The sequence below is a fragment of the Gymnoscopelus braueri genome, assembly GCF_963280865.1.
Source record: "Gymnoscopelus braueri genome assembly, chromosome: 10".
Taxonomy (NCBI): Eukaryota; Metazoa; Chordata; class Actinopteri; order Myctophiformes; family Myctophidae; genus Gymnoscopelus; species Gymnoscopelus braueri.
The window spans coordinates 14,709,804-14,729,817 of record NC_137611.1 but is presented as its reverse complement, the minus strand read 5'-3'; the positions used below and the strand labels follow the sequence as shown (position 1 = coordinate 14,729,817).

Here is a 20,014-nt window from a genome sequence, read left to right as displayed (position 1 = left end):
ATTTGTGATGTTTGTCAATTTTTTTCAAGGCAAACTACTTAATTTTTTCTTTTTTTTTTACAAGATTAAAACTTCCAAACATAATGATTCGTTACCAGCCAAGCAACTTATATTTCAGTAGAAATGCAAACATTATTTACTAGCCTCCATCAAATGTTATCATCCTGTCCTCGGTGTACAAACTCAATACATACATGTAGTGTTTTGTCTAAAGTGCCACAGTTTAGTTGGGTGAAAGCTGTTCAACAACGAGACAAAGACATGTTGGTTAGTTTTTTTTTTTTCCTTTGGTGGAACTGTATTGTTTTTAAGTGTGTATGTAAACATATTCTTTGACAGCGGCTCTCGACGGAAGAGAACCATGTGTCACAAAAGCAGAAAAAATGTCAAATCAAACAAAAGTCCTCAACTCATAAGCATAGTAGTCCACATCTAGCCCAGGTTTGGCGGAAATAGAAAACAAGTAATACATATTTTTTTGTTGTTGTTTTCGCGTAGTCATGAAAATATCTGTTTTGTACAAAAATTAAATACAGTTACAGTATGTTACATCTTTTTTTCTTTTTTTCTTCTTGATCCGTACAGGTGAGCATGTCAAGCATGACTACGAAGCCTCCAACTGAACAAAATAAGGAAACATACTAGAAAGGTACTTTAGGTACTCAAGTGCCTAGATAATAAGAACACGTGTGCAGCATTTGGCAAAACAATAAACACTCTTTAGCGAACTTAAATCACCAGAGTCACCGACGCACAGGTAAAAAGAGTGTGAGAGGAAAGGAGGGGCTGAGGAAGGCTTGAGGGAAGGAAAGAAGGGAAAGAGGAGAGAGAGAGAGAGAGAGAGAGAAAGAGAGAGAGAGAACAAGGTAACGAGTAAGGGAAGGGGCAGTACGGGAGGACATTTTAAAATGTCGTCGCCCCACTTTTTTGTTTCATCTTCTTTGTCTTCTTCTTAATGATGGCAGAAGATGTCAGAAATCATGTGTTTTAAGTTTTTGTACAATTTCAACGTGTCTACTCAGAGGAATATGGGGTAACTCTTAACTCGGCTCGAGTCGCCGCTTTAAATGAACATTAATTCAAGCACTTTGCCACTTTGCCACAGTCATAAGGCGACGGCTCCGCCATTTTTGTCAGTGTTAAGATTTTTAAGCCAGCAGTGTGAATTCACAAAGGTTTGCGTTCAGTCTCTCTCATAAATCCATCTCCCTTCAGTATACGTATACCACATCAGTACACAACATATTGCACTTAAAACTCCAATCCCCCGCAGTCGTGGCCTTGGGTATATGAAAAAAAAAAAAAATCTCTTTCTTTCTGTTTGCCCGGCACAACGTCCTCTCATAACATCCCTTTGTCCCTCGTGTCTCGTGATTGAGAACTCATTCTCAACTTGTGCAGTCCCAAGGTTCTTTGTTCTTTTTTTTGTTGATGCTTTTTTTGTGTGTTTTGTTTTTTTGGTTGACCTGTCTGTGGAGGTGTTCCTTCTTTCTTTCTATTAAGGTCCTCCTGCTGCTTCACCAGAGGGAAACGACCGACAGGGGGAGCAGCGCCGGAAGGAGAGCGAGGAGCACGAGGAGGAGGAGAGCGCGCCTGGGGCCCGCGGGAGGCAGCGGCGGATGATGGAGGGAGGCCTGTCCGGACGGCTGGTCGTCACACTCCCCGGGGCCCTGGCAGCGTGCCCGCTCGCACAGGACCCCCGTGAAGCCCGCGGAACAGAGGCACCTCTGATGGTGGTGGCAGGAGCCGCCGTTCTGACAGCGCAGGAGCGCATCGTCGCACACACGGGCTGTGAAGAGCAAAGGTGGGGGGGAGGGGCAGAGGGGGTGGAGGAGAGGGAGGGGAAGGGTGGATTAATAGATCACTCCAACGATAGGGAGACAGGAGAACATCAACCAACACACACACACACACACACGGTTTCACAGGGGTTGTACATGCTGCCTGATCTTGCTTGTCCCTGTTCACTCCTGCATTTGCACACTCAAAGAAAAAAAAGGGGGGAAAAAAACACTTCAGGTGACACCCTAGGAAGGGTGTGACCGACGACTTTTGCGGGGCGAGAAGCACGCACGCTGTGTGAGTACTGGGAAAGGCAGCCTGTGGCCTTTTTTTTTCTCGCAAAAAAGCGGGCCGCGAGTGCTTCATGAGTGATTGTTTATGACAGTGACCACAGAAAGACCTTGCAGGGGTATTTTTAGGACCGCTTCAGGGACCTCAACGAAGAAGAGAGAAAAAAAAAAAGATAATCCCCCGGGAAAACAAAAGAACAAATAGAGCACACAAGTCTAGCAAAGCAAAAGGCACACAAAAATAATAATAACAGTAATGAGCAAAACGGGAGGGACACGTGTTGCATTGTGCCGTCTGATTGATGCTGTCCCTCTGTGGGAGAACAGAATAGATTTTCAACCTCCCGGTGGCACAGTGGTGCTCAGAGAATGGGCACAGGAGGATGTGGCGTGTGAGACCGGCATCCTGTTGTTTGCTAACCTCCTACTGTATACCTGCTACCTCATTCCGCCGCGGCTAGCGTTTGATATTCAAATAGGCTAGCGACGCGTAGGCGACTTCTCGACTGCCCGTAATTTACTTCTCTGCCCGTTAACCTTACTAATGGTAACAAACAGTCATTGCTTGAGTGGAGAGGGTTTTGACCCTTTGAACACTTTGCTTCAGGCTGATATCTATTGCATTATGGAAGAGTGCTGTACAGTAAAGCACACAAAAAGTCCCTAATACATACAGTAAGAGTCTGGAGAAAAGGCACAAATGTGTGTAGTTATTGTGGAAGAGTGCTGTATAAGCACACAGACATTCCCTAATAAATAAATTAAAGGCACAAATGTATGTCGTCTCATGCAGTGTTCAGAACATGTGAAACATGTCAAACGTTTCAGACAGTCTACATATTCCCAAAAGGAAATGCATGCATTTAATTCAGTCAGACCAGAAGCAGGGATACTAACACCTATCCCCACCGGTCATAAAAATGTATGACCACAGGGAGGATATCAAACGCAGAGGCGTCCCTTGATCCCCCCCCCAAGAAAATCCAACCCTGAAATATATGTATTGTAGGATTATATTTGTACTTGGTCTTATGTTGTACTTCTCTTCAGTGGTGGAAGAAGTACAGTAGCTACTCACATTTTGTACTTAAGTTAAAGTAGCAATACCACAATGTAGAATTACTACCGTTTGTGTTACAAGTAAAAGTCCGGTATTCAAAGTTTCTCTGACTAAAAGTACAACAGTATTGGCATCAAAATAAAAAGTTCTAAAAGTAAAAGTAAGCGTTATGCACAATGTCCCATTTCACAAGTTTCCAAATGTATAATAAATCCTTTGAAAATAGCATATCTACAAATCACTTTGTTTTGATATGGACTTGATATGGATTAAGACTGCGATCTACAAAAGGCTTGCAGATGTGCTATTTTCAAATAGCCACGGTATAGGGCTGAAGTGGTTAATGTATGTTTTACAAAGTAACTAGTAACTAAAGTAACTAAAAGTAGTGGAGTAAAAGTACAATATTTGCCTGTGAGATGTAGTGGAGTAGAAGTAAAACGTAATGAAAATTGGAAATACTCAAATCAAAATACCTTAACATTGTACTTAAGTACAGTACTTGAGTAAATGTACTTAGTTACATTCCACCACTGCTTCTATTACTGTATATTATATATGCAGATATATATACATTATGTATTACAGAGATGTTTGCTGAGGACAAAGATAGTATTATTGTGTATTGACAGTACATAGGTTAATATCCTGGCCTGAAGCCAGTAAAGAATGAACTGCTGCTCCTGTGGTGATGCACTGCAGACTGCTCCTTGCTTTGTTTTGATATGGACTTATTAAGACCACGTAAGCTCATATTCACATTTCCAGACAAAAGGCTTGTGACTCAATTATTCTAGGAAGCCTCTCTGCTTGCGGAGGTGAAATCCAGGAAGAGGTAATATTTGCCAAGAGATTTCGATATAATTGGATATCCGTTCCTGCATAAATAGTAATCACATTTTTGGGTGTTCTGTAATGTAGGCTCATGCATCAGAATACACTCGACAAATAATCATTGCTTATGCCTGGACTGATTAAAAAGGCATTGTGTTTGCCTTAAACTCCAGCCTCCAACCAAACTCCAACAGGTGCACACTTACACTACTGTATACATGCATGTAGTCCAACAAAAATATAGACATGTACTGTACATGCACAGTATAGATATACATCTGAATACTTGTATTATTAATTTGTTTGAGGATGTCTTATTATACACACAACATAAGCATGCGCACGCACGCACGCACGCACGCACGCACTAGGGCATTCACGAATAGTGATTTTTAGCATTCGACTTACTCAACCTATAAGTATTAGAATATTCGATTCATCGATTTGATTATATATATATATATAGTTTTTGCCAATGGCATTGACAACTCGACTCAAGGAATGGGAGTCGACGTCAGGCTCCTTGCCCGACGTCGACTTTTAGGGGACAGCCCTACACCAGAGCTATGAGCACAACATCGGGCAGATCACAACCTCAGGCTCACATACAGTATGAAATGATTTGATTAGGAAAACTACCAACACCAGAGCTCACAGCTGCGTGTCTGCTGTTGAAAAGCCACTGAAAAAACTTTTTTTTTTCTTTTTTCGAATAATCGACATTGATGTACAGTGGTCGAATAGTGGTTTGATAGTCGAATATTCTATTTATTTATACATATATTTCATTATTCTGTTAATGCCCTAGCACGCACGCACGCACGCATGGATGCAACATCCCCTCTAAAACGCCCTTCAGCATTGTATGGGAAAACCATACGATATTAGAAATTTTGCATGGGTTTAATACTGCCCATTGTGCCGTGAAGAAGAACTTCTCAGTGGACCGCGCTTTGAGCTTCTGTCGTCTAATCTGCAAGTTAACTTTGCTGCCAGTGTCCAGGAGATTATCCACGGGCGTCATTGTCCTCCAGAAGACCTCCAGGGCCATTGTCTTTCCCGAAACATCTGTAGCCCAATTAAACACCGCTTAATATGGAGGCTCGGGCCCTGGGAGTCAGCGGAGGCTCGTGACCCTGACTGTCTCATCCTTTTAGCATTCCAGCGTCACGTGACGTCACTGGTTCTGAGTGTTCATAGAGCTTCACATGGAGTCTTGGTTTGTCTATGCCAGTGGTTTGATATGCATTAAGGCCCTGGACCTCCTACTGAGCGGGTCCCCCGGCCCCGCTTTGAGAACCACACGTCTAATGTCATGCCTTTGGCACTTGTGTTTTATTTGGTACAGTATCTTAGCTTAAATCTGTCTCATCCTAGGCACTGTGAAGGGGTGATGTATGCATAGCAAATACATCGCCTTTGAGTTCATGATATTGGACATTTACATACCGTATGCCTCTCTTTCACTCATACATATTTATGTGCATCTATCTATAGACAAATACATAATTAGCTAGACAGACTGATGGCACAAGATAGTGTGATGCCCCACTCCCTTATATGGAGTAGGGGAGTGTGCTCTATTAATGCTGTCCTTCTAGGTGAACAGGGTGTGGCAGTCAATGTACTAATGGCTCATTGGAGAGCACCTGGGCCCGGTGCCTCCAGGAGGCTTTAAAAGCCAGCCCATGATCAGTCCACAGTGAGATCCAGACGAGAGAGGACTGCCGTCCTCTTCAGCTGCTCCCCATGCTTTTGTTCTGTCCTATTTGACTATTCTTTCCATCCACACGCCCTGCACTACACCATGTTCCACTCATCCACACTTACACCACTGATTTACTGACCCCACACCTCATTGGATCCTTTACTGTTATGTCTCTTTATGTTCAGTTATTTATAAGTTGCTTATGTTAGTTTAGTAGTCAATAAATATATTTGTTACACTTTCCTTTGGTCTCTCTCCCCTATTATTTGTCGTGGCAAGAGCCAGCCAGCCCTGTTAAGACCTAGCAATGGTCGTGAGTCAGTCACCTTAAGTCCTTCTTCTCAGTCAGTGGCAGTGACTGAGGTAGAGGACACAACCTGTTGGGTCACCTATCCAAGGTCCGGTGTCTAGAGTTGACTGGGGCATTGTTTTGTAACCCAGTGTATATGTCTCTGTGTCTAATACTTGGTGTCTGTTTTTTTAGTGCCTGGTGTTGTGATCACTGGTCTGTCCTGCTCCTTGACGGCCGCATTGCTATAGCTGAAACACCGGATCCAGCCGTTGAGGGGGAGGAGAGTCCAGGGGGTTACAGGGCCAGGGCTATAAGGGTGTTATAGCACACTATTGTTAGACACATAATTGAAAAGTATTTTTAAGCTAAAATGTCGTAGAACCATGGTAAAAGTTAAACGTTAACATTGTGTGATGTATAAATGCACTTAGTTGGGTATGATTTATTTTGGATTATTGGGTTTAATAATTTGATATGTTAAATTACTGTTAAAGTTGGGAGCCGTGGAGCCTATGGGGACCACGACTTTAAGGGGGGAGGTGTGATGCCCCACTCCCTTATATGGAGTAGGGGAGTGTGCTCTATTAATGCTGTCCTTCTAGGTGAACAGGGTGTGGCAGTCAATGTACTAATGGCTCATTGGAGAGCACCTGGGCCCGGTGCCTCCAGGAGGCTTTAAAAGCCAGCCCATGATCAGTCCACAGTGAGATCCAGACGAGAGAGGACTGCCGTCCTCTTCAGCTGCTCCCCATGCTTTTGTTCTGTCCTATTTGACTATTCTTTCCATCCACACGCCCTGCACTACACCATGTTCCACTCATCCACACTTACACCACTGATTTACTGACCCCACACCTCATTGGATCCTTTACTGTTATGATGTCTCTTTATGTTCAGTTATTTATAAGTTGCTTATGTTAGTTTAGTAGTCAATAAATATATTTGTTACACTTTCCGTTGGTCTCCCTCCCCTATTATTTGTCGTGGCAAGAGCCAGCCATGACAATAGACAGACAGACAGACAGACAGACAAACAGACACTTGGGACCCCCCGTCTACACCGAATCTCAAAGATCCGCAACCCGTTGCATTGTGACGCGACGTGAGCTTGTAGATCGAGCAATTTTGTTGGCTAACGTTTCCCCGCAGAATAAGGATGCTGGGGTTCAAGTGGTTAAAGTAGATGACATCAAGGGGGCACGGTGGCACAGTCGGTAGTGCTGTCGCCTCACAGCTAGAAGGTCCTGGGTTCGATTCCCGCAGGGGACGATGTGGGCGCTGAGGGCGTGTTCTCTCTTCCGCAACCCTATCGGTGCCATCAGTGCCCATACCCTAGGTGGGGTTGGCGAAAGGGCCTTTCTGTGTGGAGTTTGCATGTTCTCCCCGTGTCTCCTAGGGTAGGTACCCTCACAAAAACATGCAGTAATCCTGGTCACTATACTGCCTCCCCCTGGTCAGCCGGGGCGCCTGATGGAGGGGAAAGGAACTGGTTGGAATAACGTGTTCCTTCCACGCGCTATGTCCAACCAGGGAAACTCTCCCCTGTCAGGTGACAAGAAGGTCAGTTGGCTCTCATGCATTGAAGGAGGCATGAGCTCGGCCCTGGCCTCCCTAGGTTGGCAGAGGGAAGGTAGTGCCCAGGATTACATAGACAATTGGCACTGGGTGTAAAAAATATGGTTACAAAATCGTGGGATAAAAATTTAAGGAAAAAAAAAAAAAGTAGATGACATCACTAGTGTTTGGACCTTGTGCTGGCGTTAGTTGGGAAAAGCAAAGTTCAAGTCGGGGCCAAAGACCCCCATACGACAGCACACTCTGTCAGTGACATATGTGTACTATCACACCTCTGGAAGACGTGTGACATTTTAGCAGGACAGCTGTTGTGACACGTACTCTTATGGGTGAGGAGTGTTGCACTAAGGCAACACTTGCAGGAAATGTCCCAACGGCACAGTCGTCGTGCAACACGGAGACACGCTGCTGATTCCGTTTTTAATTGCTACAGTAGGTGTCATTTGTATGCCTCGAATGCAGATCAATCTGCCGAGTTTTGTCTTGTCTTGTTTTGTCTTGTTAACGGCTTGTCTCATCTTTTTCTTTTTGGTCGGACTGCATCTTGAAAAACAAAAAGACTCTGGCTGTGCAACACTGATATGCTTTGGAGATGAACAGAATTAATGAGGCTGAGTGACGTTTTGGTCACAACAAACTACAAAAGAATAATAATGTCTAACCTCGCCGTAACTTTCCTCCAGTCGTGTCGTGTCATTTCATCTCCTCTCACGTCATCACATTTTAATGGACGACCGATTTTATAACTATACACCGATGAACTACTTAACCACGCGAACCCTAGCCGCCTTATTCTCGCCGTGTCATGATAGGCGAATATTTGGCAAAAAATAGGCAAACATTTGATGAGAATACCAGATCTACAAAATCACAACGGGTCGCAACGAGACACCTTGTGATCTTGTAGATCGGCTGTTTTTTGCCAAAAAAAGATTTGGTGTGTAGATCGAGGGGAAAAAAGGAGGGGACCAAGTATACACCGCTGCAGGGGGACCCTGGTTAATGAAGTATATAGGTTCCACTAGGGCTTTAACCACTTAAGGTTAAAGGAGAATACCGGACAAATTAAGTGTTGTCTTTGATGTCTCGTTACTCACCTATTGACGTGAAAAGTGGCGTTCTTTTTTTCCATCGATTCCCCTGTCGTCATTTTTTAAACCCCCTCCGTTGTCATAATGGGAGCGCGTGGGTTAGGGAGATTCGTCTATTATAACCGATGCAAAGTTGTTTTTTTCTCTACTGCTAGTCATTGTGGAGTCTCATGATAGTCAAACATGAGAGTAGCTAGCCTGAGAGGCTAGCGCTACTGCCGAACGACTTAACACTGGTTGCTTGTTTCAAGAACCTGGCAACACGAGTTGCCAGGTTCTGGAAAGAAACAAGCATCCCATTATGACAACGGAGGGGGTTTAAAAAATGACAGGGGAATCGATGGAAAAAAAGAACGCCACTTTTCACGTCAATAGGTGAGTAACGAGACATCAAAGACAACACTTAATTTGTCCGGTATTCTCCTTTAAAGCCTTAGTTTCAAAACCTTTTGATACAAGATATGTATTAAAACATGTATTCAGTATTGACAAGTTTTTGAAAATGTTCGCCTATTAGTGATGAGCGGGCCGACCCGTAACCCGCGGGTCCCACGGGTCAACCCGCGGCGCGGGTGGTCGAGTCAGGTTTTCAGAGGCAATTATGCGGGCTGCGGGTGAGCGGGTCAGCCACTCTCACACGCAAAAAAATAATATATATATATATATTTTGAACAACATGCTTGTTTATTTAGCCCATGACATGATGTTGTGCTACTGTAGAAGACATTTAAAGCAACTTTGGGTACTTAAAAGAGCGCTATATAAATCTGAGCTATTATGATGATGATTATCTTTTTTTTCCCACCGCGGGTCGCGGGCGGGTTGAGCCATAGATTTATATATGGGTTCGTGGGGCGGGTTGAGGCGGGTTGGGTTCCGTGGCGGGGCGGGGCGGGCGGGTCATGAAAAAACCCGACCCGCACATCACTATTGCCTATAATGAAATGCCCAAAATGGGGGCACCAGGGTTAAAGTGGTTAAACAATGGACCTTCCTTCTTCTGTACCATAAATGCATTTGTGTGTGTGTGTGTGTGTGTGTGTGTGTGTGTGGACTAAACCAAATTATAAAACAGCAAAAGGAAAACTACCTGACACATTGGAAAGAAGCAACACAAAAGCAGAGTAAACTAGAATGCTATCTGGCCCTAAACAGAGAATACGCAGTGGCAGAATACCTGAGCACCGTGACAGACCTAAAACAAAGACAAATCTTAACTAGGTACAGACTCAGTGAGCACAGTCTTGCGATCGAGAAAGGTCGTCACAGGCAGACCTGTATCCCGAGAGAAGACAGACTATGCACCCACTGCACACAAAATGAAGTGGAAACCGAGCTACACTTCCTAACCGTCTGTCCATTGTACCAAGACATCAGAGACACATACTTCCCACAGATTACAACCACATACGGAGATTTTGAAAACATGACCAATGACAAAAAACTCCCATATCTGCTGGGCAAAGCTAACAATGTGCAAACACAGCAGCAAGATTCGTGAGTTGCTGTGATAGGAGAAGGATATCAAACGGAACACAACCACCCTAAAGACTAATCATTGTGTATATTCCTGCACTATACCTGCACCCAGTGATCTTGGTACATAGAAATTGATCTATTGAAGATTCTGACTTTCAAATGTACATATTTTTTGTTTTGATTGTATTGCTATATTGTTGTATTGTGCTTTCTGCTTTGGCAATGTAAACGTATGTTTTCTCATGCCAATAAAGCCCATTGAATTGAATTGTGTGTGCGTGTTGTGGTTTTGTGACGGGCAGTCAGCTGGTGTTCTGCTGAACCTGTCCAGACAGCTCTCTAATCCACTGCCTTCCGAATGTTCTCAGGCTGCTGTGATTTCTATGAGATACAGTATGGCGTCTCACAGCTTGATATCAGTTTAAGAAGGTGCAAATCAATATTCTGGACCATAGCGATGCTGTCACTCCATATCGGGCGGGAGCTCGATCTCACGCTGCTAGAACTAAATAACAAGATTAAAGCTCGCAATTGGTATTATCTGATGTCATGACAATCAGAAATCTTTGTGAGAGTCACCAGGAAAAGAGTAAATTAGAAAATGTTACACTATTTCATAAAACAAAACAAATTAGCCCTAATTTATGCAGGTTTGTTGCGACTGGATAAAGGCCATCCTTCAAGAGAGACCTGGCCAACAAAGATAGAAGCAGCACATTCCCTTATGCTAACAAGGAAAAAAAAACAATTGAATACAGATTTAATAACGAGCAAAGATGAATGGATATTAATTAAATGATAAAAAAATATGAAAATGCCTTACAGGCATATAGACTCACGGCTGCAATTAACTACTGTGCATCAGCAGAGACAGTTTTCAGATACAGGATTTGCTAATTATATGCAGTGAAACAAAATAGTGTTACTTCAATTACATCTGATCAATATCTTGTGCCGTGATGTCAGGGTCAGCTGAAACCCAAGTTCGCCCATTCCTCCCGTTATCATATTAGCATGACGGCTGCCCTCATTACTCAAACTGGAGGTTTACAAGTTCACTGCAAGCCTGTCAGCTGCATTGAGGAAGCTTGACAATGGGTGGTGATATAGCATCGTTGTGTATGTTGTTAAAGCAGCAGCACAAGTTGAACCACTTCAACTTCAGTACAAAGAGGAAAAGAAAAATAGAAGAGTAGCTCAAACAAAGAGAGAACTGAACTGTTGTTGGCAGTTGGCTCAAAATCTTCCCAGACACAAATGGACTGCTTTGGCGTGCTTCTTACAAACATACCCAAGTCAAAGAAGTGTCTGTGTAGGACTATAATGTTACTCAAGCACAGGTACAAACTGTTCAAAGCTGCAGTCTGTTACTCTTAAATATATACGTGGGGGAGAGTGCCTTTAATTTCTACTGGTGAACTAAGACAGAAAGCCTGTTTGGCTGGAGGACATGTTGCGTTTTGAAGTTGAATTTTGTCATATATGGGCATATCAGTCAGATCGGCGGTGCAATGTCAGGGAACTAGAGGTTACGAATGTAACCCCGGTTTTAGTAGGTTCGGAGTTTACTACTCACTATGGGATATCAGCGCCCTCAGGCGATGAGACAGAGCAACACACACGCTCCCGACGCCAATACTGATTGGCTAAGGGTATGTCACGAGTCCGGAAGACCCGGGAGTATAAAGCTCCCTCGTGACGTAGGCTCTTCCTCTTAACATTCTCCTCTCTGCATGCCAAATGCGCACAGAAAGGGGTGTCTGGTGAGTAGTAAACTCCGAACCTACTAAAACCGGGGTTACATTCGTAACCTCTAGTTTTACCACGGTTCTCCGTTTACTACTCACTATGGGATTCATAAACCCCCCTTGAGGTAATGAGCCACACAACCCTGACAACCCCGCACGCCCCTCAGCTCCCAGGTCACGTCCCCCCTGGACGTGACCTAAGACCCCCAGGCCGTAGGTCCACGACCTTACGGCCCCTGGGCGCCCCCCCAGCCCATCGGGCTGGGGTGCGGGATAGACAATAAGAGTAGGCCCTGACAGACTCTAGAGTCTGCCTTATTCTCTAACAGGCAGACACAGTCCGCCTCATAACAATGAGGAGCAGGGCCCAATCCCCAAGACACAGCCCTGCTGGTCCCAAGGAACCTAAAGAGGAAGTCGAAAGATATGGAGAAAGGCCCCAAGCCTACTCCCTATCCTCCACTGACCTGGAGGCAGCAGCCACACCCAGGACAGCGTGCGCCACTGATGACGCCGCCACGTCCAGACTGTAAAAGGCCGCAAAAGTCGATGGTGACGACCAATTTGCAGCCGCACAAATCTCCTGGATCGAAGCTCCCTTGTAGAGAGCCCAGGACGTAGCCATGCCTCTAGTAGAGTGGGCCCTCAGACCCCCCGGGACTGGGACACCACTACTCACATAAGCCAGCTTAATGGCATCACGGATCCATCTAGAAAGCGTCGCCTTGGTGACCGCCTTCCTCTGAACCCCCATGCCAAAAGAGACAAAGAGTTGTGTCGATGAACGATTGGCCGCCGTCCTCTGGCAATAGAGCTTCAAAGCTCTCACCGGGCAGAGGCAATGCAACCGCCTGTCCTCCGCCGAAACGAAGGGAGGTGGATGAAAAGCCACCAATTCAACCGGATCCGGGGCCACCACCCCGGTCTTTGTAACGAACGCCAGGTTTGGTTTAAGCAAAACCCTCCTGTCGTTGTTCAGAAAATTCATGCACTCCGGACTCACCGAGAGCGCATGCAAGTCACTGACCCGTTTAGCCGTAGACAGGGCCACCAAAAGGACCGTTTTGAGACTAATGACCTTCAGATCCATAGACTCAAAAGGCTCGAACGGGTGACGGCACAGTGCATCCAGCACCACCGTCAAATCCCAGACTGGGAACAGCGGCCTGTTGACCGGTCTAGCTCTCCTTGCGCCGTTCATAAACCGGCGCACGAAGTTATGCTGACCCACCGTCTTGCCATCGTCGAAACCTAGGTGGCAAGCCGAAATGGCCGCCAAATACACTTTCACCGTCGAGAAGGATAAACCTTGACTTAACCTTCCCTGTAGAAAAGTAAGAACGCTGCCCACCGGTGCCTGGACAGCCACCACCACTGGTGACTGCTCCAAACACCAAGATGCGAACACATTCCATCTGACCTCGTAGGCCTCCCTTGTGGACATGGCCCTCGCGCCCTGGATGGTAGCCACCACGTCAGGGGGGAGGCCACACGAAGTCAAATTCGCCCTCTCACGGGCCAAACCCATAGGTCTAGGTCCCGAGGGCGCTCGTGGAACAGCTCGTTCCCTCCCTGCCTCACCAGGTCTGCTAAGGGAGGGAGGGCCAGAGGCGCATCGTAAAGGAGCGGAGCTATCTCCGACCTCCACGTGCCCCACGCTGGGGCCACCAGCAACACCGACAACCCCTGGAGCCTGACCCTCTCCAAGGTGGGGAGGATCAACTCCATTGGCGGGAAGGCATAAAGCAGTTCGCTCGGCCAACTGTGTGCCAAGGCGTCCACGCCCATGGAACGGTCCCCCGCCTTCACTGAGAAAAAGCGAGAACACTTCGCGTTCTCTTTGGAGGCAAACAAATCGATCTGGGGCCGACCGAACCTGCACCAGATCTGTTCCGCCACCATCGGATTGAGTGACCACTCTCCGTACCGGAGACTGCCTCTGGACAGTAAGTCCGCTCCGCAGTTCTGGAGGCCCGGTACATGAGACGCCCGTATGGACGCGAGCCGTGAATCGCCCCAAAGTGTGATCTCGCGTGCTAGACCATCCAACACCAGGGAGGTCAGGCCTCCCTGCTTGTTGATAAAACACATGGTTGTAGTATTGTCCGTTCTGACTGCGACATGACAACCCAAGATCTGTGCCTCGAAATGCTTCAGAGCGAGGAAAACCGCCAGCAGTTCCAGGTAGTTGATGTGGGCCGACCGCAACGTCGGATCCCACACTCCCCTGGTCCACCTGCCCTCGTGGACGGCTCCCCACCCTGTCAAACTGGCGTCCGTGGTGATGACCTTCCACGAAATCACAGCTCCTACACTGACCCCCTGGGACAGAAAGGCTGCTTGTGACCATGGTCTGAGTGCCTCCACACACCATGGAGACACCATCACAAGCCGACGACCTGAGGTGGGTGGGATCCGAAGGGCCCTCAGCCACCTCTGAGCGGGTCTCATGTAGAGCCTGCCTAAGCGGATTAAGTGAATGGCTGAGGCCATGAGACCTACAGCTTGCATGCATTGTTTGTAAGTAACTTTCCGCCCCAGGCGAAAAGACCTCACACAAGCCAAAACGCTGTCTATCCTTTCCTTGGATAGACGTGCCCTGAGCGTGTTCGAGTCCAGCGAGATCCCCAGGAAGGTGGCCCGCTGGGATGGAACCAAAACGCTCTTCTTGACGTTGATTGTGAAACCCAGTGACGTCAGGTGGGAGATGGCCATGGCCGTGTGCCGCGCCACCTCCTCCCCCGAGCCTGCGGCTATCAACCAGTCGTCGATGTAAGTCGACAACCGGATTCCTTGTCTCCGTAGTGGAGCAATGGCCGCGTTGGTACACTTCACAAACACCCGTGGGCTCAACGACATACCAAAAGGGAGAACCGTGTACTCGTACACTTCCCCTTCGAAGCCGAAGCGCAGGAATTTCCTGTGCGGGGGATAAATCGGAATGTGGAAGTAAGCATCTTTCAGATCGATGCTCGTCCACCAGTCGCCCTGACGCACCGTGCGTAATAACTTCACGGTCGTCAACATTTGAAAATGAAAAACCGACAGGAACCTGTTGAGGCCCTTCAGATTCAAAATGGGTCTTACGCCCCCCCCCTTCTTTTTCACCAGAAAATATTCCGAATAGAACCCCAGACGGTTCTGATCCGGAGATAATTTCTGTATCGCGCCCTTGCTCAGAAGGGAGGCTACCTCCTCTCTTAAGGTTTTGGCCGCTTGACCCGACGCTCGAGTGTACAATACCTTGTCTGTCATGGGCGGCTTCCTGGTAAACTGCAGTCTGTAACCCTTGCGAACGGTGCGCAGCACCCAAGGACTCGGCTTGCAAAGTTTCCATTGATCCAAGCATTGAGCGAGCGGATTGTCGCTGGATGCTGCCGTCGCTAGTTCCACTGGTCGTAGAACCGTAACCATGGGAACCGGAGACGCTAAAACTCTGCTCAGCGGAGCTACAGCTGTGGAGCCCGCTAGAGACAAAAGAGGTCGCGTCGATTCTGACGTCCTGCGTGTAGAGATCACGTGACCTAGTGCGGAAGTGTTCCACACTATTCCCTTGTTGCCTACAAGGCCCGCCGCCATCTTGTCTAGGCCCCTCGGCCTGACTAAAGGAAGCGACGGATCCGCCTCCACTGACGGAGGCACTCTGTTGCCCTCCAGAGGCTGGCGTGACACGGTGCACGGCAGGCTGTAAACATTGGGGTGACCCTCGACCCGCGCCGCCATTTTGCAAACCCTCCTCTCCACAGTGGGCCTCTGGCGCCCTCTGCTGGATGGATGGTATAAATGGGATTTTTGGCGTGACCCTTGTACATTGGCGTTTAGAATTAGCAATGGATTTAATACCTTTGTTTTGTTCATAGCATGCACAGTATTCATCCCAGCAGCGCTTGGACAGTCTCCAAAGGGACTGTCCAAGTGCTGTGGGCTTATGGTTGGAGGGCATTGATACGGAGGGGCCCCCCCAAGGGGGGTCCCTCCGCATCGCAGCTCTGAGGCGGGTGAAATGATGAGAGGTTTTGTAAATTTCAGAACATTTATTCGAACCACATTTGACACACATACACCCTGGCAAACAAAATTCTGACACGTTAATACAGCAGAGGCCTGGCTCTGTAACATTGTCATTTTTTGTCTTTTCAAGTCCGTCGGGGCCATGAAAGGGCCAAGTCTCTTTCCCGAGGTGACCAGGGGGGCTAATCCCCCCCCACTCCGTCCGTGTGGATGTGGGGGGGGCAGCCGAACAACCGGTAACACCGGGGGGCAATTGTCAGGTATGTTGCCCGCGACCACGTCCTCTCCCGCCGCGTCGTGTGGATCGGGGGGAAGAAGGAGGGGGGGGGCGGGGGTCTTTGCGACGGACGTCGCCGGCTCCCAGCGACATGGGTCCTTCTGCTCTGGAAGGACGAGCCGAGGAGTTGCGGGAGCTGCCGCTGGCACTCGGCTGGCGAGACGAGGAGAGTCTCCCCCTTATGGCAGACCTCTCCTGGCGAGGTCTGCCAGGTTGGGAAGGCTTCGGGGCCAAAAGACCCGCTGCTGCCTCTTTTCGGGCCCTCGCCGACTCCGTGGAGTCCTTTAGGTACTTCTCCGCCCCGCAGAAGAGATTACCTGCTGTGAGAGGAAGGGCTAGCAGCTTTTTCTTTGCGTCTAACTTCTGCGCGTCCTTTGTGAAAGTGGCGAGGTCGAGCCACCTCACCCTCTCTATGGTCGCGCAGTCATCCAACACCCGGCCGGTCCAGTTGATGGCGTGTTGGGTGCAGGCGATGGTGAGCTGGTTAAGGCGCTGCAGCTCCTTCGCGTCATCGCCCCATGTCTTCTTCAGCTCTGCGAGCCGCACGGCAGAGGAGCCCTGGAGGATGGTGACGGCGTTGAGGGTCTTTGCGACCTGTCCAGCCGCGGCGTAGGTCTTTTTCAACGCCGCGGAGGATTTTCTCATTTCGTCGTTATAGAAAGACGGTGTGGCGCCTCCGAGCACCACCGTGCCTGACTGCATGTCCTCCAGCCCCTCTGCCAGCACCGGGTCCATGGGAGGGACCTCGATCAGCCCCAGGTCCCTGGCGGAGATCAGGTCGATGGGGAAGGCTAATCTTTGTGGGTCTTGATGATCCCCCCAGGAGCTCATCAAGGCCGTCTTGAACCCCATCGCTTCAGGGAGCTTCTTGGACTCCACCACCCGTGTTGGTGGAGCCTCCAAGCCCTGGAAGCCTACTGCGAGAGCGGTGGCGCTGCGGCTCTCCACGGGCTGTACCAAACCGCACCTGGCGATGGCCCGCTTAAACACCGCCGTTACCGGTTCGATGACCTCTTCGACGGTTTCGCCTTCCCCGTCGGCGCTCGCCATGGACACCTCCTGGACGTCCTGGTATGGCGCGAGCTCCAACTCATCCTCCTCCTCTTCGTAGGCCAGCGACTCCTCGCTGTCGGCTAACGAAGCGGCCCAGTCGTAGTGTCGACGGGGGGAGGTAGAGGCGCTGCTGGTGAGCTGCGGCGGCGACATGTTTGCAGCGGCGGCAGGTGGCGTCAGCGTCGTCGCCGCTAGACGCTTCAGCTTCGGCATCGGCACCGGTGGGGGTCCCATGAGTGTCCTCTCGGGCGGCACTCCTGGGGTCCCTGTGCTGGTGGCGGCGGAAGCCTCGCCGGGGTCGCTCCTGGCCCAGCCGACCAGGGTCTCTACCCTGGCAAGCCGGGCGTCGAGCTGCTGGCTGGTGAAAGACGCGCACCCTTGGCACTCGTCCCTCTCGCCCTGGCGTTCCTTGGCGGTGGCGGCATGATTGACCCCGCAGCAGTAAATGCAGACACTGTGGGGGTCGTCTGCTGCGACGAGGAGGTCGCAGTGCGGTCGGCTGCAGCTCCTCGGAGGTTCCATCCTGGTCTGGAACACAGCGGTCTAGACTTTGTTTGGCTAGTAGCACCTAGCCTAGCTGCTACCAGTAGCCTAGCCGCTGGCAGAATGAATGAAAAGGCGCTAACCGGCGTTTTCACAGGACCAGGAAAGGAAGTACTGTGGATAGACAAATACAATAATTATTAAGTTCCGGGAGAGAACTTTCTAGCAAGGTTTTCCCGTGGGGAAATACTCCTTATTCCCGCTTTGGGTTACAGTTGAAAATTCCTTGCTTATCTGTGTGTGAATTTCTGCGCATTCGCATGCAGAGTGGAGAAAAGAGGAAGAGCCTACGTCACGAGGGAGCTTTATACTCCCGGGTCTTCCGGACTCGTGACATACCCTTAGCCAATCAGTATTGGCGTCGGGAGCGTGTGTGTTGCTCTGTCTCATCGCCTGAGGGCGCTGATATCCCATAGTGAGTAGTAAACGGAGAACCGTGGTAAAACCTCTAGTCTAGTATAATACATTCCTCAATGGAACAGCAGGTAGATCAACTACAACCGCCACAGATGTCTTAGTTACTGTATTATGGTATTAACCATGACATTCAGATTGGTCAAAATTGTACTCAACAAGTTATGGATTGTAATGGAAGTTATGGATTTAAGGGCATAGTATGTTACTTTGCCCTGTGTTTACATAACAAAACAATAAATCACATTTTTTACCCATCATTTCCTCTATACCAGCAGTTATCAGCCAGTTGAGTAGTGTAGTAGTGTAGTGGTGTAGCGGTGTGTACCTGCAGAAACACATTTCCCTCTTTATTTTTTCATTATTTTCACTGTTTGTTTTGGTAGACCAAAAACATCCCTGTCTACCAAAACAAACAGTGAACACATCCAAATACAGAGAGAGAGCAATGTGTTTCTGCAGGTAAACACCATCACCACACTACTCCAGTGGTTGATAACTGCTGGTATAGAGGGAAATAATGGGTAAAAATATATATATATTTATTGTTTTGTTATGTAAACACAGGGCACAGTAACAGTGGTGTAAAGCAACTAAGTACATTTTTTTGATATTTTTACTTTACTGGAGTATTTCCAATTTTCAATACTTTTACTTCTACTCCACTACACTACATCTCAGAGGCAAATATTGTACTTTTACTCCACTACAATGATTTAAAAACTTTAGTTACTAGTTACTTTGCAGATATAAATTATTATATTATAAAACATACATTAACCACTTCAGCCCTATTCTCTACCTAGGCTATTTGAAAATAGATCAACAAGCTCACACAAGCTCATAGATCTAGAGCTTTTAGATCTGCTATTTTCAAACATTTTAGTACTTTTACTTTTGGTACTTTAAGTATATTTTGATTTTTTTTTACAGGCCTTTTACCTACAGAGTATTTATAAATTATGGTATTGCTACTTTTACTTAAGTAAAATATCCGAGTACTTCTTCCACCACTGCACAGTAACATACTTTGCCTCTAAAAAGGCTCTGATCCCAGAGTCTTCTTCATCCAGGTGAGTCATGCTCCCACCTCTTTGTGGGGGAACTGGTAAAATGGGCCAGAGGAATGAGCCAGGGAAGATTCCCTCACGCCCGGCTCTTTGTCCTGGAGATGTGGAAAATCCTCTTTTAATTTCAGTCTTCTGGCTGTGAGAGCAGCGGGTACAGCCAGGGCCTCTGCACTCACTGCACAGGCTAGCTGGGCACGAGGATTAGCTGCAGATAACTGCAGATCAATCTACATAAAACCCCCCGGAGCCACCTCTCTCCTTTCCCTCTCCTTCGACTCTTTCCATTCCCCCCCCCCCCTTTCCTGTGAGGTTGTGCAGACAGGATGAACCCCTTGAGAACATTCTTGGGTAATTAAAAAGCAGGCATGATCAAAAGAGGCTAGCGGGCTGCGATGGTGATGATCACAAGACGAGCGAGCGGTCCGTCTCCCCACGGCGTTCGATTGACAAAAAGGCCTCGCCGGTGCCAGGGCATGGTATTGTGTTTGTGCAGCACAAGATGAATATTGCATATTTGAGTGCTGCAGATTTAGGGGAAACAAAGCCGTTCACCTGATGTTTGTATATTTTTGGTTCAACAAAGAGCCAATAAATAAATAATATACGTGTTTTTCTTTGAATTGAATCGCATGCTGGAGGATGAAGGGGAAACATTGGAGCCCATGGCGCCTACCTTGGTTACGATTTGCAACGCCAAGAGATGAGGCATTTGCTCGATCTGCGTGGGAGATGGGAGAGGTCGTTAATTACATTGAGATGTCAAGCAGCTCACGCTGCGATGGATTTA

General features: G+C 47.9%; 1 protein-coding gene across 1 annotated transcript in view; it reads right to left on the bottom strand.

Annotated features, from left to right (window-relative positions):
* The window catches only part of LOC308093379 (netrin-G1-like), a gene marked incomplete at both ends in the record, with an annotated part of 137,315 nt that overhangs the window by 11,960 nt on the left and 105,341 nt on the right, over nt 1-20,014 (bottom strand). The window contains 2 exons of the mRNA XM_080439715.1: nt 1,522-1,789; nt 19,901-19,945. Coding sequence (XP_080295841.1) covers nt 1,522-1,789; nt 19,901-19,945 — 313 coding nt within the window. The remainder of the gene's footprint in view (nt 1-1,521; nt 1,790-19,900; nt 19,946-20,014) is intronic.